Source organism: Choloepus didactylus, chromosome 4 (genome assembly GCF_015220235.1).
Source record: "Choloepus didactylus isolate mChoDid1 chromosome 4, mChoDid1.pri, whole genome shotgun sequence".
NCBI lineage: Eukaryota > Metazoa > Chordata > Mammalia > Pilosa > Megalonychidae > Choloepus > Choloepus didactylus.
In genome coordinates this window covers 35016336-35037869 of record NC_051310.1, presented here as the reverse complement: position 1 = coordinate 35037869, position 21534 = coordinate 35016336, and the positions used below count along the sequence as shown (strand labels likewise).

Below are 21534 nucleotides of genomic sequence, written 5' to 3'. Positions count from 1 at the left end.
GTGTTGGCATAGGTAGGCAGTCATTGAATTAATGAATAAATCCTGATACTTCTATCTTAAAGAATTATAGCATTTCAGAGCTGGCAGACACTGAAGAACTATCTAGAATTATCTAGCTCAGTGCTCTTAATTTACAGATGAGGACCCCAAGATTCCCTTCATTGACTTTTTTGGTGTCTTCCCAATGCCACTGCAGCAGCTTTTCTGAGAATGGAACTCCAAGAACACTGTGAGAATTGGTGTTTTTGGAATTACTAATTAATCCTCACCTTTTGCTTTGTCTCATTTTCATTGAAACCTTACGTTTAAAACAATTGGGGCTTCTGACAAATCTGTCAAATCCAGTAAGTGTCTGAGATATAGATATAATCTGTTTAATGACTGAACAAACAAAATCAGACTTACTTCTAAGGCTGATAAGGCAAAATCCTGATTATTGCTTTATGTGAACCCCTTACCCAGAGGAAAGGAATGAATCAAGCAGAAGCTCCAGAAAGCTAAAAGTAATCAGTACAAAACTTAATTTGAGCAGCTAGCAAATTGAACTTGGGATATTCGTTCTTAATTAGGTATGGAATTTCCTGAAGAACACTTCATGGAAGTCATTTAAAGAAATCATTCAAAGTAACTGCTTTTTCTTTCCTTCAGATGTCTTTAAGTTTCTTCAAAATCCTCTTTACACAGATTTTTACTGAATAAATACCTCTTATTTTGCCTAAAAGAAAGGAGTTCACTGAAGATTCTAAAAACTTCCCTAAACAGAACACTGTTTTTATTGATTAGAATTATTGGTATAGTTGTAATACTTCATATACGTATTACACAGTAACATTCAAATATCTCATACTAAAATAACTTATTGATGAATTCTAATATTAAATACAGAACAGTTTTACCTCTATTAACAATAAAAAACAAAACTACTGAGTATCTTAGGAAATTTAAATTAAGGCTACTATTTCACAATTTGGAAATTCGAATAATCCAACTTTACAATGACTTTTTCATTGTTGAAGTTTGCTCTGTCGATGTGTGATTTGGGACTTCCTCTTGTTTCAAGCCATTCTTGCATATGACGCACCTTGGAGGTAGGACCCTGCAGTTGTCCTTGAACTGTGCCCCGGTCAGTGTTCTGGACCCAGCCTACCAATCCCAGCTTTTTACCCTCGGCCTAAGGGAAAGAGAGAAAAAGAGAGAGCTTCAGTGAGATTGAACAAAACAAAGATGACTACAACCTATTGCTAGAATCTAGGCATAGAATCAAGCCACTGAAACTAATTTGATACTGTCCAGAACAGTCAAAACAGAAAGATAGCCAGGAGGCTCTCATGGCTGATCTTAACTTGACATGTTGGCTACTAGATGCTATTCCTTCCTCTACCCTGTAAGACCCAGGCACTAAAATTTTTCACTATATACTCAACTTGGATAAGTACTAAAGGCTTAAGTCCAAAACAGATGTTTTCAAAATGATCCCCTAAGGCTCATTGTTTTTAGGATAATGAGCTGTATCTTGCTCATATTCCCTTCTCTTAATCAAGAATCTATTGGGTCTATTAAATAGAAAAAGCATGAAGTTATCTGATCCTTCCCTTTGTCTTTAACCAGGACCACACCTAAACAGATCCAGATGAATGTGTCCATCATAACTTTAAAAATCATTACAAAGTATTATACAATTTCTTGGGCACCTCATTCCATTGGTCTTACAGTAGAGTATCTAACCTAATGTCTTTATGTTGCATCTAAAGCCTACTATCTATCATCCTCCTAAAGAAGGAAAACAGCTTCTTCTGAACACCAAACTTTCACAAGACTATATAACTATTAGGTTTTCTCTCAACTTGGTTCTCTTCCTTCAAATACAACTCCTTTAAGGTTGAATAAGACTTACGAAGAGCATCTAATAATTTCAGTGTCTCTTTTCTTAGCTTTCTCAATGTTCTTTCTTTTAAGTCATTATGCTGTGGTGAGACAGAAAATTTAGGAAAAGTAGCAATGCTTTCCAGTTAATTTTATTTTTCTATAAATATACAGTTAGGATAATATAAAAGTTATTGATTGTTAAAATAGTCTATCTAAATAGAAGGGGTTGGATTACAAAAGAAAACGGAAATTAATATGATTGCACGTCCAAATGCCAGAGTAGTGATCTAGTAAATGTGGGAAACTGCTGAAGTTGGTCATGTTTGATTAGTGTGATGGTTAGGTTCATGTGTCAAATTGGCCAGGTGATGGTGCCCAGGTTTCTGGTCAAGCAAGCTCTGGCCTAACCATTACTGCAAGGACATTTGTGGCTGGCTAATAAACCAGAAGACTGGTTTATTAAATCATCTATCAATTCACTGCATCTGTGGTTGATAACATCAAGGAAGGGCATTTCTTTCGCAATGAGAGAATTCAATCAGCTGGGTTTAATCCAATCAGTTGAAGACTTTTAAGGGAGAAGAGAATGTTCACTTCTTCAGCCAGCAAGCCAATCCTGGGGAGTTCATCAAAGACCTTCATCAGAGTTGCCAGCTTGCTGCCTGCCCTACAGAATTTGGACTCGTGCATTCTGCCCTATGGAATTTGGACTTGCCCATCCCCACAGTTGTGTGAGACACTTTTATAAAATCTCATAATTACAGATATTCCCTTTTGGCTCTCTTTCTCTGGTGAACTGTAAATAATACAGCTTGGTACTGGAAGTGGTTCTTGAGAAACAGCATCTTAAAATGGGCTTTTATAATTGGTTTTCTACCCTGATTAGATTCAAAGGCACTAATGACTCCATTTCTAATAATCAAGATGGCACTGACATTCCATGGCGTGAGTTGGCAATGGAGATACACAAAATATCACCATTTGATTCTCCTAATCATACTCTCATATGAAGCAAGGCTCTGGGTGACAGTGTTTTTGACACCTTAACAGAGTTTTGTGGACTGAAGAGGTATAATGATGTTGGCTGGTTGTCCTAGATATGCTGGATACAGTTGTAAGAGAAAGGGACAAGCTAAAGGCTTCAAATTTGAAACTTAAGTGCTGTATGAGAGATGTAAAGGTTTCTATGTGTGCCCGGAAAGAAAATCTTATTTCCTATGGCTGCAGACTTGAGATTTCTGAAAACCAGACCCAGAGTCTCACTGTGCGAGTAGCAGATTTACAACATAATCTAAAATCACAAACTCCCAGTTTAAAATAAAATAAAGGCATTGATTGGCAAAGACTGGGATCCTGAAACCTGGGATGGGGACATATGGATTGATAATAATGGCAGTGAGGACATTGGAACCCTGGATTCTGCTGAGTCATTGCTAGATATACCTGTAATGGACTGCCCTGAGGAAACATCCCTCCCTCCGCCAACCTCCAGTCTGCCCTGAGGAGCCTGCCATCCAACCTCCATCTAAAGAGATTAACCCTTCAGTGCCTGCTAAACCTGTAATCACCTCTCCTGAGGAAGCAGCACTCACTCTTCTGTCTGGAGATGTTAATCCTGTTTTACCAGATGAAACTGCAATGGGATGGCCTGAGGTAAATGGCTTGAGGTATAATTCTAACTCTTTTCATGACCCACCCCCATCACCAGTCTTTTCTTCAAGACCTGTAACTAAAGTCCCAACAGGCCCCAAAGGATGACGTACAAACTGTGATCCATGAGGAAGTATGCTATATTCCAAAAGAACTGCATGAGTTTTCCAATTTATATAGACAGAAATCAGGAGAATATGTGTGGGAATGGATATTAAGGGTGTGAGATAATGGTGAAAGGAATATAAAGTTGGATCAGGCTGAATTTATTGATATGGGCCCACTAAGGGATTCTGCATTCAATGTTGTAGCTCGAGGGGCTAGAAAGGGCACTAACAGTTTGTCTGGCTGATTGGCTGAAACATGGATCAAAAGGTGGCCGACATTACCTGAGGTCGAAATGCCAGAACTGCCCTGGTGTAATGTAGAGGAGGTGATTAAGAGGCCTAGAGAGAATGGAACGTTAGCATGGACTTATCATGGAAGACCTGCTCACACACACCTGGAATATCCAGAGGATACCCTTTTACCAGCACTGTGAGGAATAAATTTGTAAAACTAGCTCCATCATCCCTGAAGAGATCTGTAGTCGCCTGTGCCGGTTTGTATATATTATGTCCCCCAGAAAAAGGCATATTCTTTAATGCAGTCTTATCGGGGCAGAAGTATTAGTGTTGATTAGCTTGGAACCTTCTGATTGTTTCCATGGAGATGTGACCCACCCAAGTATGAGTGACACCTTTGGTTAGAATGTGACCTCTGATTGAATGTCTCCATGGAGGTGTGGTCCTGCCCATTTAGGCTGGGCCTTGATTAGTTCACTGGAGTCTTATAAAGGGGCTCACAAACAGAAGAACCAGAGCTGCAGCTGTGAGTGACATTTTGGAGAATGCCGTTTCCAAACATAACCTGGGAGAAAGCAGACGCCAGCCATGTGCCTTAAATCTCCGGGAACACCTGGGAGGTTTGATTATTAAAGCTGCCCTGCCTCCCTAACCACCCAGACACAAGCCCTACATTCAGGGCGGACAGCACCAACAACACACCCAAACTTAGTGCACCAATTGAACCGCACAAGAATCAGATCCCCACAAACCGCAAAGACAAAGTTGGGGAGAACTGACTTGAGGGGAATAGGTGACTCGCAGATGCCAGCTGCAGCTAGTTAGAGAAAGTGCACGCCACCAAGCTGTAGATCTGACAAATTAGAGATCTGTACTTTTTATATCCAGAAAGAACCCTATCAAGTAAAGCAAATGCCAAGAGGCCAAAAACAACAGAAAATCTTAAAGCACATGATGAAACCAGATGATATGGAGAACCCAATCCCAAACACCCAAATCAAAAGATCAGAAAAGACACAGTACTTGGCGCAATTAATCAAGGAACTAAAGTCAAACAACGAGAGCATGGCACAGGACATGAAGGACATGAAGAAGAGCATGGCACAGGATATAAAGGACATAAAGACGACCCTAGAAGAGCATAAAGAAGAAATTGCAAGAGTAAATAAAAAAATAGAAGATCTTATGGAAATAAAAGAAACTGTTGGCCAAATTAAAAAGACTCTGGATACTCATAATACAAGATTAGAGGAAGTTCAAAGACGACTCAGCGTCCTTGAGAACCACAGAATGTAAAATGACAGAACAAAAGAAAGAATGGGGAAAAAAAACTGAAAAAATCAAAATGGATCTCAGGGATATGATAGATAAAATAAAACATCCAAATATAAGACTCATTGGTGTCCCAGAAGGGGAACAGAAGGGTAAAGGTCTAGAAAGAGTATTCAAAGAAATTGTTGGGGAAAACTTCCTAAATCTTCTACATAATATAAATACACAAAGCATAAATGCCCAGCGAACTCCAAATAGAATAAATCCAAATAAACCCACTCCGAGACATATTCTGATCAGACTGTCAAATACTGAAGAGAAGGAGCAAGTTATGAAAGCAGCATGAGAAAAGCAATTCACCACATACAAAGGAAACAACATAAGACTAAGTAGTGACTACTCAGCGGCCACCATGGAGGCGAGAAGGCAGTGGCATGACATATTTAAAATTCTGAGAAAGGAAAATTTCCAACCAAGAATACTTTATCCAGCAAAACTCTCCTTCAAATTTGAGGGAAAGCTTAAATTTTTCAGAGATAAACAAATGCTGAGAGATTTTGCTAATAAAAGACCTGACCTACTTCAGATACTAAAGGGAGCCCTACCAACAGAGAAACAAAGAAAGGAGAGAGAGCTATAGAGAAATTTAACAGACATACATAGAACATTACATCCCAAATCACCAGGACACACATTCTTCTACAGTGATCACAGATCTTTCTCCAGAATAGACCATACACTGGGACATAAAATAAGCCTCAATAAATTAAAAAAAAAATTGAATTTATTCAAAGCACATTCTCTGATCATAATGGAATACAAATAGAAGTCAATAACCATCAGAGACTCAGAAAATTCACAAACAACTGGAGGGTAAAAATGAGGGGAGATGAAAACATTCCCAGATAATCAAAAGCTGAGGGGCTTCATCACCAGTAGATCAGTCCTATAAGAAATGCTAAAGGGAACTGAGCAGGTGGAATGGAAGGGACACTAAACAATTGACTGAAACCACATGAAGAAATAAAGATTTCCAGTAAAGATCACATGGTAAATATAAATACCAATACTACTGTATTTTTGATTTGTAACTCCACTATTTACTTCCTACAGGATCTAAAATACATAAACTGTAATGATAAATCAGTGGTTTTGGACTCAATGTAAAATACGTAATTTTTGACAAGAACTACATAAAGGTGGGGGAATGGAGGAGTACAGGAACATAGTTTATGTGTCCTATTGAAGTTAAGTTGGTATCAAAGAAAAACAAGATTTTTATAGATTTAGGAGGTTAAATTTAAGCCCCACGGTAAACACAAAGAAAGTATCATAGTATATGACCACAGAGATGAAAAGTAGAGTATGGGTTACGAGAAGTGGGGGAAGGGGCAATGGGGAGTTAAGAAATGAGTGCAGGGTTTCTGTTTGGGGTGAAGGGAAATTTCTAGTAATGGATGGTGGGAAGGTGATAGCATTGCAACATTCTAAATGTGATTAATCCCACTAATGGAATGCTAGGGAGGGGTTGGAATGGGAAGATTTAGGCAGTATATATGTTTCCACAATTGAAAAAAAAAAAAAAAAAAAAGACAGTCTAAATAGATAATGACAACTAAATGCCAAGGATGATCCTGGATGGGATCTGAGGATGGAGAGGAGGCTCAAAGGGACACAGTTGGGACAAAAGAATGAAAAAAAAGGAAATATAGAATGTAAGCTTTGTATCAATGTTGAATTTCTTGAACTTCTTAGCTGCACTTAATGGGATTGCATAAAAGAATGTTCCTGTACATGGGAAATGTATATGTGAATTATATTGTTTGTTCAAGGATGTGTGCAGCTTGCTCTCATATGTTCAGAGATAGAGCAATAGATGGATGATAGGGAGGGAGGGAGGGAGGGAAAGAAAGAAATGGTGTGACAGGACATTAAAGTTGGTGGATCAGGGTACTGGGGGAGGGGGGTCGGGGTACTGGAGTTCTGTGTGTGGGGTTTGTATTGTTTTTGCAACTGTTCCTGTAAGTTTGAATTTATTTCAAAATAAAATTAAAAAATTAAAAAAAATAGATTGGGGTGATGAATGCATAACTATATGATGGTACTATGAACAGTTGATTTTACACCATGGATGACTGTATAGTATGTAAATATAGCTCAATAAAACTGAATTTAATTGAAAAAAAAAGCCAATCCATTTCTGGTGTTTTGCATTCCAGCAGCATTAGCAAACCAGAACAGATTTTGGTACCAGGAGTGGGGTGCTGCTATTGCTGAGCTTGCAAACACCAAACATGTTGGAATGGATTTTTAAATGGATAAGTGGAAGATTCTGGAAGCATTGTAAGGAGCTTGATAGAAAAGGCCTAAATTGCTTTGAAGAGACTGTTGGTAGAAATATGGACTCTACAAAGATACTTCTGATGAGGCCTTGAGCAGAAATGATGAATATGTCATTGCCAACTGGAAGAAAGGTGATCCTTGTTTTAAAGTGGCAGAGAATTTGGCAAAATTGTGTTCCGGTGTCAGATGGAAGGCAGAATTTGAAGGTGTCAAGCTGGGATACTTAGCTGAGGAGATCTCCAGACTACATGTGGAGGATGTAGCCTGGCTTCTACTTGCAGGTTACAGTAAAATGTGATAGGACAGAGATAAGCTGAGAAGTGAACTCCTGGATACAAGGAAACCAGAAACTGACAGTCTGGAAAACTCTGGGCTTCCAAAAAGTAAGACCCCATAAGCTATAGCCCCACGTGAGGATTTAACCAAACATGGAAGCCGATTGCCATTTCAGTACAAGCCAGGATTAGAGATGGAGTTACCCAGAAAGGATTTGTGGAAAGTCCTATTGTCTGATGGTTTTGAACACAGTGTGCTTCATGCCAGGCCAACAAGATTTCTGAGATAACTGTATAGCCAGCGCCATGGCCGTTCTGAACTGGAGGGGACAGAGGAACAAATTGAAGGAAAAATTTCTTCAAAGACAGAGCCACGGAGATTGAGGTCTGGAGTCAAGAAGTCTCAGGCAGGGAGAGTGGAGCAGCCCATGCATGCGGAAAGGGTGAGTTTGCCTGGAGGCAGAGCGCGGGCCTTCCACCTTGATGCTCAGGAAGGGTGCTGCCACCCCAGGCCCAAGAGAGGGTGGAACACATTCCCCAGGGATTGGGGAGAGCCTGGCCACCACCCCACTGTTTGGAGAGGGGAGAGCCTTTGCCCCAGAGAGGCAGAGTCTGGGTGACACCCCAATGTTTGAGGAGGGTGGGGCCAAGAAGTTGGTCTCCCCAGTGCATGGATATGTTGGAGCACTCATCCCAGCATTTGGAGAGAAAAGGGCTGCTGTGTAAGCCTTTAAAAGGGTGGCACAGCTGCTCTCTCAAGTCTAAAGGATAAAACACCATTCTATAAATGACTCTCAGACTTTGAAATCTAATGGAGTTTGCTCTGCGGGTTTTAGGAATTGTGTTGGTCCCTTAAACCCTGTTTTCCTTTCAGTATTGCCTTATGGCAGTTGGAATGTTTATCCTATGAGTGACCCTCCTTTGTGTATTGGAAGCAGATAATTTGTTCTAAGTTTCACAGGTCCACAGCCAGAGGGGAATTTTGCTTTTGGACAGACCATGCCTGTGATTGATTTTGATGAGATCTTGTACTTACTATTGTTAATGAAATGATTTAAGTTTTTGTGATATTGTGATGGGATGAATGTATTTTGTATTTGGAAAGAATATGCTTTTCTGGGTCCAGGGGGTGGAATGTACCCTTCTCTGTAGGTCAGATATTACTGTGGGAACTGCTGTCACTGAGCTGGAATCCTTAAACACAAAGGGGATAATGAGATCCCAAGTTGGAAGAAGCCACATGGCAGCAGTTAATCACCAAAGACGAGGTGGGCATGGCTACCATAATCAAAACAGGCTCAAAGCAGCAGTCAAAAGGATCTGACCCGCTGAGACTTATGGTGTTGGCCAGTAGATCACAGAGTACCTAGAATTAAAACAGATGGGCAGTCTACTAAATTCTTGTTTGATCTATATAAGCAGAAGAATTCTAGGTCAAGTGAACAAAAATCTAACTTGAATTACAAAAGCAGAGAGTCACAGTCCCTTAATCAATTCTCAGACTTGAGACAGTTCACAGACCAAGAGCCCCTTGTTTTGTTATGAGTATGTCTGTATCTGTCCATAAAGCAAATACCTTTGTTTCCTTCTCTTATTTCTTTATTGTATGACATAATTTGTATTGTTCATTTCATAGTATTTAAGTTATAGGATATTAAGTTTAAGAGTGAATGTTACCCAAGGACTTGCACCCTATTCTGGGGAGATTTAGTGCATTTCCAGTTGTAAGCAGGACAGGTGAGTACTGTTAGGTGAAACATATATTTGTTATTGTATTCTATTTAGAAATTAAGGATGTTTTAAGGTGATGTGTTGTGCCGGTTTGGATGTATTATGTCCCCCAAAATGACATGTTCTTTAATGCAATTTTATGGGGGCAGACATATTAGTGTTGACTAGGTTGGGTTCTTTGGATTAAGTTGTTTCCATGGAGATGTGACCCACCCAACTGTGGGCAATACCTTTGATTAGATTATTTCCACGGAGATGTGGCCCCACCCATTCAGCCTGGGTCTTGATTAGTTTACTGGAGCCCTATAAGACCTCAGACAGAGGGAGCTCAGTGCTGCAGCTGAGAGAGACATTTTGGAGAAGGCCGTTGAAAGCAGACTTTTGCTGACACTGATGCTTAGAGACACTTGGAAATGCAGACAGGACCTTTAACTACAAAATGAAGCCCCGAGTTTGCCCGGGGATATGCTCAGACAGGACCCCCAGGCGCTTAGAGAGAAACAATCTGGGAGAAAGAACCAAGAACGCACAGGAGCTGAGAGAGGAGATGGAACACAACCCAGGATGAACAAATGCCAGCTACGTGCCTTCCCAGCTAACAGAGGTTTTCCAGATGCCACTGGCCATCCTTCAGTGAAGGTATCATCTGTTGATGCCTTAGTTTGGACACTTTTATGGCCTTAGAACTGTAAATTTGTAACTTAATAAATCCCCTTTATAAAAGCCAATCAATTTCTGATATTTTGTATAACAGCAGCGTTAGCAAACCAGAACTTGTGTATAGCTGCCAAGTTGACAAGGGATGGACTCTGATGGTTAGGTTCATCCGTCAGCTTGGCCAGGTGATGGTGCTCAGGAGTCTGGTCAAGCAAGCACTGGCCTGCCACTGCAAGTATATTTGTGGATCTATAGATTCCATGGAATCACTATCAATATCCAAGCTGCCTTTCTGGCAAAAATTGACCAACTGATTCATTTTAACTTCTTCGTGCTGGAAAGGGATATTGACCGTATGAAACTGGTTGATGTTCTTGGAGAGACTGCTACCTCTGGTTTCATGTATTTTCTGGCACAGAACAATCTGGAGGCCTTAAGTTTCTGAAAAAATAAACTTACTAGATTGTATTAGCCAGGGTTCTCTAGGGAAACAGAATCAACAAGAGAAATCTATAAACATGAGATTTTATAAAAGTGTCTCACACAACTGTGGGGATGCATGAGCCCAAATTCCATAAGGCAGGCAGTAAGATGGCAACCCAATGAAGTTGTCTGATGAACTCCCCAGGAGAGGCTAGCTAGCTAAAGAAGAGAAATTCTGTAGGGTAGGCTGTGAGCTGGCACTCCAAGGAGGGTCTTCAATGAATTCCTCTGGAGAGGCTGGCTGGCTGAAAAAGAAATGAAAGTTCTCTCTCTTCTACCTTAAAAGTCTTCAACTGATTGTATTAAACCCAGCTGATTGAATTCTCTCATTGTGGAAGACACACCCTTCTTTGATATAATTAGTCACAGATACACTCAACTGACTGATGATTCAATAAACTAGCCTTCTGGTTTATTAACCAGCCACAAATGTCCTTGCAGTAACGGTTAGGCCAGTGTTTGCTTAACCAGACACCTGGGCACCATCACTTGGTCAAGTTGATGCATGAACCTAACCATCACCCTAGGTAAAACTTTTATAGTCTTAGATAAAGACCACTGTATTCTTTAGGGTTTTGAGGAATGCTGTTGGTTGGGGCTTGGCACACTGTTGCAATTTGTAGTATCTGGCTGAAGCTTGCATACCAGTAACCTCCAGAATGACCTCTCAACTCTGTTGAAATCTCTTAGCCATGGAAACTTCATTTTGTTCCATTTCTTCCCCCCTTTTGGTCAAGAAGGCATTCTCAATCCCACCATGCCAGGGCCAGGCTCATCCCTGGGAGTCACGTCCCTCATTACCAGGGAGATTTACAGCCCTGGGAGTCATGTCCCACACAGAGTGGAGGGTCGTAAGTTTATTTGCAGAGTTGGCTGAGAGAGAGATGCCACATCTCATCAACCAAAGACATTCTCTGGAGGTGACTCTTAAGCATAGTATAGGTTGGCTTAGCTTCACCATTGCAGAGATAAGTTTCATAAGGGTGAAACTCAGATTGAAGGCTTGGCTTATTAAATTGGGAATCCCTAATGTTTGAGTGAATTATCAGGAATTCCTCAGGTGGGAAAATTTAATAGTTCCACATTTTCCCCCAGTCCCGCAAGGGGACTTTGCAAATACTATTTTATTTTCTGCTCCAAATACTCCGGAATGTATTGGGGTGTTACCTTAACCTGTACAGAGTAACAAGATCTCATTCCCTAGTCTAGGTTCCATGTAATTAGGTTGTTTAAACAAATTGACCAGACAGGTTAAATTAGATAGTGCGCTACAGGAAATTTAAATTTTGGACCAAATAAACATTTCTTCCTTTGATCTCACACAGAGCTGAAGTTTTAAAATACAGACAATATCATCCTTTACCCTGAATTATGATTTACCTTAGTCTTCAACAGAACCATTTCATTCATATTGCTAATTGAAGTCTCGTTTCTTTTTCAGCTTCTTTAACAATTGCTCTATAGAATAATGCTGACTTTCAGAGCTGCAGAACGCTTGACTCTGAGCCCCAGGTGTCACACATATACCCAAAGTTCCAGGGAACTACCAGGTTATACACAAAGAGCACAACATCTCAGAAGTTAGAAATAACAGTTAAAGCTCAGGAATAGATGTGACTGCTTTAAGAGCTTACAGTCTAGGAAACTTTACAATGAGCCTTACCGAACATTCTATCCTCTTAAATCATCAATTGCCCAATATCTGCCCACTTTCTATTCCCTGATAACCTATGCTCTCAAATTAAATTCTCAGCATTTGCTCATTATTGTTAGTTAATATCAGCGAGACCAAACAATATTTGTCTTTTTGTTTCTGGCTTATTTCACTCAACTTATTGTCTTCCAGGTTCATTCACCTAGTTGCATGCCACACAACCCCATTCCTTCCTGCGGCTACTCAATATTCCATCGTATATATACACCACAGTTAGCCCTTCCGTTTATCTGTCAACATACCCTTAAGTGACCGCCATCCATTGCAAATCATGAATAATGCCGCCATAAACACCAGTGTGCAAGTGTCTATTTGTTTTCCTGCTTTCAGTTCTTCCAATACCTAATAATGAGGTTGCAGAATCATATGGCAACTCTATACTTAGCCTCCTGTGGAACCACCACACTGCCCTCCAGAGGGGCTGCACCATTCTATTTCCCTGCCAACAGTTAATAGGTATATCTCTCTCTCCACATCTTTCCCAACACTTGTATCTTTCTGTTTATATTTTAAACAGTTTTATTCATACACCATACAATCCATCCCAAGTGTACAATCAATGGCTCCTGGTATAATCACATAGATATGAATTCACCACCCCAATCTATATGAGAACATTTTCATTTCTTCCGTAAAGAAACAAGAAAAGAAAAAGAAAAAAAAAGAGAGAGAGAGATACAACAACAATCCTATTCTCCTCCCTTATATCTCCCTCTTATTGACATTTAGCTTTGGTATATTGCTTTATTAAAATTAATGGAAGATCACTACAATGGTATTGTTAACCATAGACCCTAGTTTGCATTAATTGTATTTTTTCCATATACCATCTCATTTTTAACACCTTGCAATGGTGACATTCACTTGTTCTCCCTCATGTAAAAACATTCTTATATTTATACATTTAATCACCATCACTGTCCACTCTAGGTTTCACTGAGTTAAACAGTCCCAGTTTTTATCCTCTATCTTTCCTTCTGGTGTCATACATGCCACTAGCCTTCCTCTTTCAACCATGCTCTCACTCGCCTTTGTTCATTATACTTACAATATTGTGCTACCATCTCACAGTATGGTGCTATCCTTTTCTGAATTTTTACAATCAATTCTGTTGAACATTCTAAACTCCTTCAGCATCAAATGCCCAATCTCTACCCTCTTTCTATCTCCTGATAACCTGCATTCTCAACTTTAACTCTCAGAGTTTACTCATTATAGTTAGTTCATATTAGTGAGAGCACCTAGTATTTGTTCTTTTGTTTCTGGCTTATTTCACTCAACATAATGTTATGGTCAATTGATTTTTGACAGAGGCACCAAGACAATTCAAATGGAAAAAACAATATTCTTTTCAACAAATGGTGCTTGGGCAACTGGGTATCCACATCAAAAGAATGAAGGTGGACCCCTCTCTCACATTATATATAAAAATTAACTCAAAATAGATCAAAGACCTAAATATAAGAACTAAAACTAAAAAATTCTTGAAGGAAACATACGCATGTTTGAACTGTCATGAACTTGGATTAGGTAAAGGTTTCTTAGATATAACAGTAAAAGCACAAGCAACAAAAGAACAATTGGATAAACTGGACTTCATTAAAATTCAAAGGATGCTATCAAGAAAGTGAAAAGTAAAGTCACAGAATGGGAAAAAATACTTGTAAATCATATATTTGGTAAGGGACTAGTATCTAGAATATATAAAGAATTCTTACAATTCAACAATGAAAAGCCAAATAACTCAATTTAAAAAATGGACAAAGGAGTTGAATAGACATTTCTCCGAAGAAGATATACAAATTGCCAACACCTGAAAAGATGTTCAGCATCATTAGCCAATAGGAAAATGCAAATCAAAACCATTTCACACCCACTAAAATGGCTAGTATTGAAAACAAAACAAACAAAGAAAAACGCAGAAAATAGCAAGTGTTGGAGAGGAGGTGAAGAAACAAGAACACTCATTCACTGCAGATGGGAATGTAAAATGGTGTGACCACTGTGGAAGACAGTTTGGCAGTTCCTCAGAAAGTATAAAATTACCATATGACCCATGAATCCCACTTCTAGGTATAGAGTAAAAAAATTGAAAGCCAGGACTTGAACAGGTATTTGCACACCTATGTTCACAGTGGCATTATTCACAAATGTCAAAAGATGGAAACAACCCAAGTGTCCATCAACCAATGAATGGGTAAAAAAAATGTGGTATAGCCATACAGTGGCATATTATTCAGCCATAAAAAGGAATGAAATTCTGATAATGTGACAACATGGCGAACTTTGAAGACATCATGATGAGTGAAATAACCCAGACAAAAGGACAAATATTTTATGATCTCACTGATAAGAAATAATTAGAATAAGCAAATTCACAGAGTCAGAAACTAGAATAAAGGATACTCAGAGCCAGGGAGGGGGTAGGCAATGGGGAGTTTATGCTTAAATGGTAGACTTTCTATTTAGGGTAATGGAAAAATTTTAGTAATGGATGGTTGTTAGGTAGCACAACATTGTCAATGCAATTAACAGCACTGAATTATATGTTTGAATATATGTTACTAGAACAAAAATTAATTATAATACATAGTACACCACAAACAGGGAATCCTAATGTAAACCATGGACTATAGTTAATAGTACAATTTTAATAATATTCTTTCATCAATTGTAACAAATGTACCACACTAATGTGCGGGAGGGGCAGGAGAATTCTGTATTTTCTGCATGATTTTTCTGTAAACCTACAACTTCTCTTAAAAAACAAACAAACAAACAAACAAAAACCCAAGAAACCACTTCATACCCACGAGGATGGCACAATGGTAAAAAAGATAGACAATAACAAGTGTTGGTGAGATCCTGGAAACTGGAATCTCATATATTGCTGGTGGGCATGTAAAATGGTTCTGCTGTTTTGGAAAACAGTTTGGCAGTTCCTCAAAAAGTTAAACTAGAATTGCCATATGACCCAGCAATCCATTCCTAGGTATATACACCCAAGGGAACCAAAACATTGTCTATGCAAGAATCTGTACACGAATGCACACAGCAGCATTATTCCTAATAGCCCCAAGTGGAAAGAGCCCATAGGTCCATCAACTGGTGAAGAGATAAATAAAAAGTGGTGTATCCATTTAATGGGATGGTATTCAGCCATAAAAAGGAATGAAGTACTGATACATGCTACAATATGGATGAGCCCTGAAAGCATTGTGTTAACTGAAAGAAGCCACACACAAAAGGCCACATATTGAGTGATTCCATTTATATTAAACAACCAGAATAGGCAAATCCATAGAGAGAGAAAGTAGATCAGTGGTTGACAGGCACTGGGAGGTAAGGAGAGGTGGCAATGGGAAGTGACTGTTGATGGATATGGGGTTTCTTTCTGGGGTGATGAAAATGTTCTGGAATCAGATAGTACATAACTTTGTGAACATACTAAGAACCACTGAATTATATACTTTTAAAAGAATGAATTTTATGATGTTAACTATATTCTTAATAAAAGTCCCTCCCCTCATGTACTACTTCTTTAGGAGTGATGGAATTTAATTAATAGGCTAGATATTGACTTACAGACTGTAGCAAAACAAAGCAACTGTTAAAATGAACATACATATTTAAATAAATACTAAAGCATAAGCTATAAGTCTAAGGAAAAAAATGACATTTTCCTTGCAGTTTTCCAAATCAGTATTTCTTCTGCATCCTTTTATTCTCTTTCTAAACTGGGGAGGGGGGAGGGGTAAGAAGAGGAGGGGCTATACCACCACCATCTGGTCCTCTTCCCTCTACCACTTTGATTTACCTTTGAAACTGTCACCCCCATTTACTAAATCAGAGGAACTTATCCTGCATAATAGGTAACAAAGCTAACTGGAACACAGGTCTTGCTACAAGTCTCAACAATTCTTTTCCTACAGGGCTTCATATATGAGTATGAAATAGGAGGAAATGATTTGCAAATAATTGGAAAGAGAGATACTGAAAATGTATTGATACAATACTTTCCCTACAGAAGCCAGAAGGGAAATTAAGACTGCATTTGTATGTGGATGTTGAGGGGAGATTAGTGGGACTAAAGCAGAGTAGAGGCTACCAATAAATAGGTTCCTCCCCTCAACTACTCCCTAATACTCAAGTAGAAATAGCAGACCTCACAAGCAGTGTTATCATTACCTACCCCGGAATGGATGAAGCATTTTTCATTAGAAAAGCTTCTGCTGGGAAGGGTAATTGTTCTTTCAAAGCTAAAAAGAATAGAAAGGAATTATTAAATGGAGAAGGGAGGTGGTGGTTGGAGAGGTAAGGAAAAAGAAGTCTGAAAGAACGCAGCAGCCACGGAGGAAGCAATTACATAAATGCCATCAATTCATCTAAATGCTATCTCTTCCATCAATGATAGCTTTTCCACCAGAAATGTGACCTGGGCTGATGAAGCCAAAACAGAGAGAACTGGGGATGCTATTTCCCCTGGGAGGAGAGAGGCATATCATATGTGATTCTAGGTACTCAGGTATTATTGTTAGAAAAAAGAACAACAATAACAGAATCTTTCATTTACACAGCGTTTTATCCACTGCAAAGCATTTTCATACCCACTGTTCTACAAACCACCTCCTTGCCATGCAGCCACCAAATAACCAACTTTTTCTAGTTCATATCTGTCAGAAACATGTCTCTTGTTCCCATGCTTATAACCTGCTATGTTCCCAAAGCCTATAGGCCACATACCTGCGTGTACTTGCGGAAAAACACTCCTTGCACATTTCCAAAAATTTCATAATCCACTGATATCAGGGTGTCCCCTTCTGCCATGCTCAAATCTGTCAGATACCAGGAAAGCAGAAAAGTAAAGGACTACATTCCAGGTCCCCCAATCCTAAAGCAGAAAAGGTCACACTCACGTCTTCATCCTTAACCACTTGCGACCTCTCCCCGACCTTTATTCCCGATCTTCCAAGAGTTAAGTGGATATATGTATAAGCGTGTGTGTGAAGTAACGAGAAGACACCTGGGCGTGGGAGCTTCGGGTCGCAACTATCCACAGAGACCTCTTTTGAGACAATTATTGCTTACCCGATTACCTCCTTCCATCCACCCCGGTCCCGCTCCCTCCACACTCCTTCCCCTGCCCAGGGACCCAGCTTCCACACGGCCGTCAGAATCCCCTTCTAATAACAATTTAGGGCTAATCGAACTAAAGGGCGCACCCCGGGGCCCCCGTCCCGGGCTCACCCTGTTAACTTCCCCACAAGCCGCCAGGACCCCTTAGCAACGACCACGCCAACGGCTCCCTTAGCGGCTCCATCCGCCACGCCCGGAAATTTACAGAGAGGATATTCCTTGGTTGTCTCTCATGCCCATCACCTCCGCCCAGCCAGTCCCAGACCGCGCGCTAGGCCCAGAGGCCGCCCAGTGGGTGGGACTTCCGTATGCAGCAGTCGCGGGAGTCGAGGCTCTGTAGCCAGAGACTTAGCCCCGCCCTCATCTGGGATACAGCGCACCTCTTTTCTCATTTTCTCATGAGGAGAAAGACATAGGCGAAGGAGCACTTAGGATACATCTAATTATTCAATGAGTATTCACTGAGAGCCAACAGTGTGCCAGGCGTTGTTAGAACCTAGAGGTGCTTGGCATAACATTAGTGAACCAAACAGGATCCCTGGCCTGCCCGGTCTTAAATTCTGGAGATGGGAATATAGACAATAAACATTAAACATGACAAACATACATAATAAATAAATAGGATACAAATTATATTATATTATGTTTAGTACAAACATTAAACATAATAAATAAATAGGATAAAAAACCCTTTTTCTTTCAGTTCTCCCCAAATTTTGGGTCATGCCTAGGTTTGGAATTGGAAGCAGGAGAAATGTACAGGAGGTCCCAGTGGAGGTTATTTCTCCCTTTGGTGCTTCTGGAAGCTGCCCACCAGAGAAGGAAAGAGGGAAGGAGAGGAGGAGGAAATAACTCATGGCTCCGCAGAATCACAATTGAAAATCAGTCAACTGAAGTGAAATGACCAAACTGTATGAATTTATTTTGGGAAAAGGGAATTGTCCAGGGGAGTTTTGGGTTAGCATGGTTAAAATTAGGTTCTACTTGTGGCCATTCAGACTCAGCCAGCTACCCTTATGATTGATGCTGTCAAGGAAAACTGTGGTGTTTATCACTTCTCTTCAAATTGCTTGTATACATTACCTCCCTCCATAACCTAACCATTCATATATGAATAGGCTAGGTTGACAGATTTAGCCATGGGTTTGCAGAAATGGCCTTGCAACGGTGGCCATGAGGATCCTAAAGAATCATAAAACCTTAATGCTAGAAGGGGCCTGAACTGAATCTTGTGGTTGGTAATATTTGAGAATAAAACTAAACAGAGTACCTGGTTAATGTTATTTCTTTCTCTAAAATTCATTTTTTAAAAGTTTTTTTTCTACAGAATTAAAAACTTATTTAGTGTCTACTACATGCAGGATATGGTAGGATATACAAAGATGAATGACATATAATCTTTTCCCTCAGAGTTTTAAACTTAGTGTTAAGGATAAATATGCATGAAAATAATGACAATCCAATGCACAACATGGTAATTCAATTCCACAAACATTCATTGTCAGCTCATCGTGAACCAGTCCTGTGCTATAACAAGGACAGACACTATTATGGGATCACAAAGGAGCAAACAAATTAAATCTTACTGGAAAAATTGGGAAAGGCTTCTTGAAGAAAGGAACATTTTATCCAAGGTTACACAACCACAACCAGTAAGTGATGGAGCTGGAATTTAGTCCCAGGCAGTATGAGTCCACAGGCCACTCCCATAAATTCTATGCTCTACCATCTCCCAGAACATGGAGCTCGGGTTAATTTATTAGCATTGAGGCGAGAGACTTCAAGCATTCAGTTGTGCTTAAACCAGGGATTCTCAACCCTGGCTGCACATTAGGACCTTTGGGGAAGCTTTGAAAAATACCGATCCCCAGGTCTCACCCTCAGATATTGCTTTCCAGATAGTTCTAACGTGTAGCCAGAGTTGAGAACCACTGGGCTAGACCACTAGGTTTATTAAAAGGCAGGACTAAAAAATTAGGGGGCCCTAATCTGGGAGGTTGGAAAGCCAGGCTGAATTACTGGTTTCTATAGGTAAAGAAGAAGCCATTCAGTAGGGTCAGAAGTATTCAGGAAGATTACTCACAGCAGTATGAAGGACAGGCTTTCAGGGGGAGGGTGTCAGATGTTGAAGGCAAGAATAGCACTTATGAGGGTGAGCTGAGAAGCGAGAAATGTAAAGGTAGGGTCACATATGAGAGACATTGCAGAGGTAAATTCAAAAGAACCTGGTGATCAGTTACAAGGGACGGATGATGAGGAGGGAGGAATGGAAGATTACTGATGCTTTGAGCATGAGTGGGAACATGGGAGATGTAGATTAGGGAGTGGAGAGATGAATGTGAATTTGTTGTCTGTCATGTTGAATTTGAGGTTCCTGAGGAACATTTAGGTGGAGATGCTAAATGGGCAGATGGAAATTTGAGCCTGGAACTAAGGAAAGAAACCAGGGCTAGATGTGGATATCATTTAGACAGAGGTGACAGCTGAAATCTCAGCATTTGGTTGTGATCATTAAGGAAGAGAATATTGAGAAATAAGAGGGCTTTGGAGAATACCTAAAATTTAGGAGTAGGTAGACAAAGACGTAATTACTAGAGAGATGGAATAAGATGGAGAGAGGACATGGAAGCAGAAACCAAGAGAGCACAGAGACAAGCAAGGAGAGATTTCCAAGGGGATGAATAATGTCAAATGAGTAATCTGAAGAAACAGAAGCTTTTGTCTTTGGTCATTTAAAGATCCCACTCGTGGTCTTGCAGTTAAAGTGGAAAGGGTGGAAGCCAGACCACAATGTAGGGGAGATGAGGAAGTGGGGACAGCAAATGTAGAGCTTTCCATTAGGAGGGCTTGTGGAAAAGAAATGAATGAAACCCTAACCTGAGAGGTGGTAGGTCAAGGGAAATGAGGTTTTCTTTGCAGGGGAAAGTTAAGTATATTTTAAAGCCAAGGAGAAAAAGTGTGTGGAGAGGTACAAATTCAAGTTAACAAGATGGAAGGGTAAAGTGATGCAGTCAAGTCTAGAAGGGTACTGAAAACGATTAATTCAAGAGAGCCCAAGAAAAGAGACAGCCCCTTCTTCCTCAGGAGCAAGAGGGAAGGAAGTCAAGATGCTAGGGAATTCTGCCAGAGTGGAGGGACGCTGTGGGACTTGACAGCCGGATAGTAAGATAACCTGGACTTTGAGAATGGAAAATGTCTGGAACTGCATATACGGAGAAGGCAGTAGAGTCAACTGGGAATAAATACAAGGATTAAAAAAATTTCTCTGGAGGGCCCACCAAGGAAGTTCTTTCTAATATGAAGTAGCAACACTGAGGAGTGTTGTCTACATTGTTTTCCACGTGCATGAATCTTTTGAGTAGTTACAGGATAAAAGTAAGACCTGTTCCAAACAGCTTACACAAGTGAACTGAAGCAAGAGGAAGACAAACTCTCTTCTGATGTTAACATTTTATAGGGTATCATTTAGTGTTGAAACCATGTTAAAATGATTAGTTTTGATCTGGCAGTTTATTTTGTCATTACATTTGTCAGAGTCATTCCCAGGACCTGAGAAGAGACAGCCAGAATTACCACATGAGAGGACAACATTGGAATATCAAAATAATTAGGTTGGCCACAAAAACTACCCGGAAAAGATAACTGCGTAGCAAACCCTAGCGAGTTGCAAACATTTGACATCTGTCAGAAAGGAAAAGCACGGAGAGAAAGCAAGATAGCCATACCTGGGGCCAGCATGAAACAGCCGAGTGTGCTAAGAAAGGCTACCAGCAGGCCCAGTGCTGCTAAGTGGGTGGACAACGGAATCCTGAGGCAGATTAACTCGAGGGCACTTCTAGGGGCTCCGCCCTTTGCCAGAGAAGGGTACACCCCATGGTCTGGGAGCGTCGTTCTCAGAAAAACACAAGTTCTTCTTTGATAGAACCTCAGAAAAGCCTCTCCCGCCCTCTCGCTCGCTCCCCAGGGGCAGAGCTGGGCGGAGTTGCAGACTTGGCCGAACGCTGAGTCAAGGGACACTCAGACTGACCGCACCCCTTTACCCCAGCCGCTTCGGAACGCGTGC

At 40.3% G+C, this 21534-nt stretch overlaps 1 protein-coding gene across 3 annotated transcripts; it reads right to left on the bottom strand.

Moving 5' to 3' along the window:
• Positions 1–140: 140 nt before the first annotated feature.
• On the bottom strand, positions 141–21454 carry ACYP1 (acylphosphatase 1). Of its 3 annotated transcripts, XM_037835274.1 has the most exons (4): positions 17583–17630; positions 17079–17170; positions 16528–16594; positions 141–1171 (listed from the first exon to the last, which is right to left on the bottom strand). In XM_037835274.1, exons 2-4 carry the CDS (start codon positions 17126–17128, stop codon positions 956–958), a joined length of 333 nt encoding a protein of 110 aa, XP_037691202.1. In that variant the 5' UTR covers positions 17129–17170; positions 17583–17630; the 3' UTR covers positions 141–955. The 3 variants fall into 3 exon arrangements, with proteins under 3 accessions (XP_037691202.1, XP_037691204.1, XP_037691203.1); XM_037835276.1 differs by lacking the exons at positions 16528–16594; positions 17583–17630 and adding an exon at positions 21197–21454 and having other exon boundaries at positions 151–1171; XM_037835275.1 differs by lacking the exon at positions 16528–16594 and having other exon boundaries at positions 156–1171; positions 17583–17682.
• Positions 21455–21534: the final 80 nt, after the last annotated feature.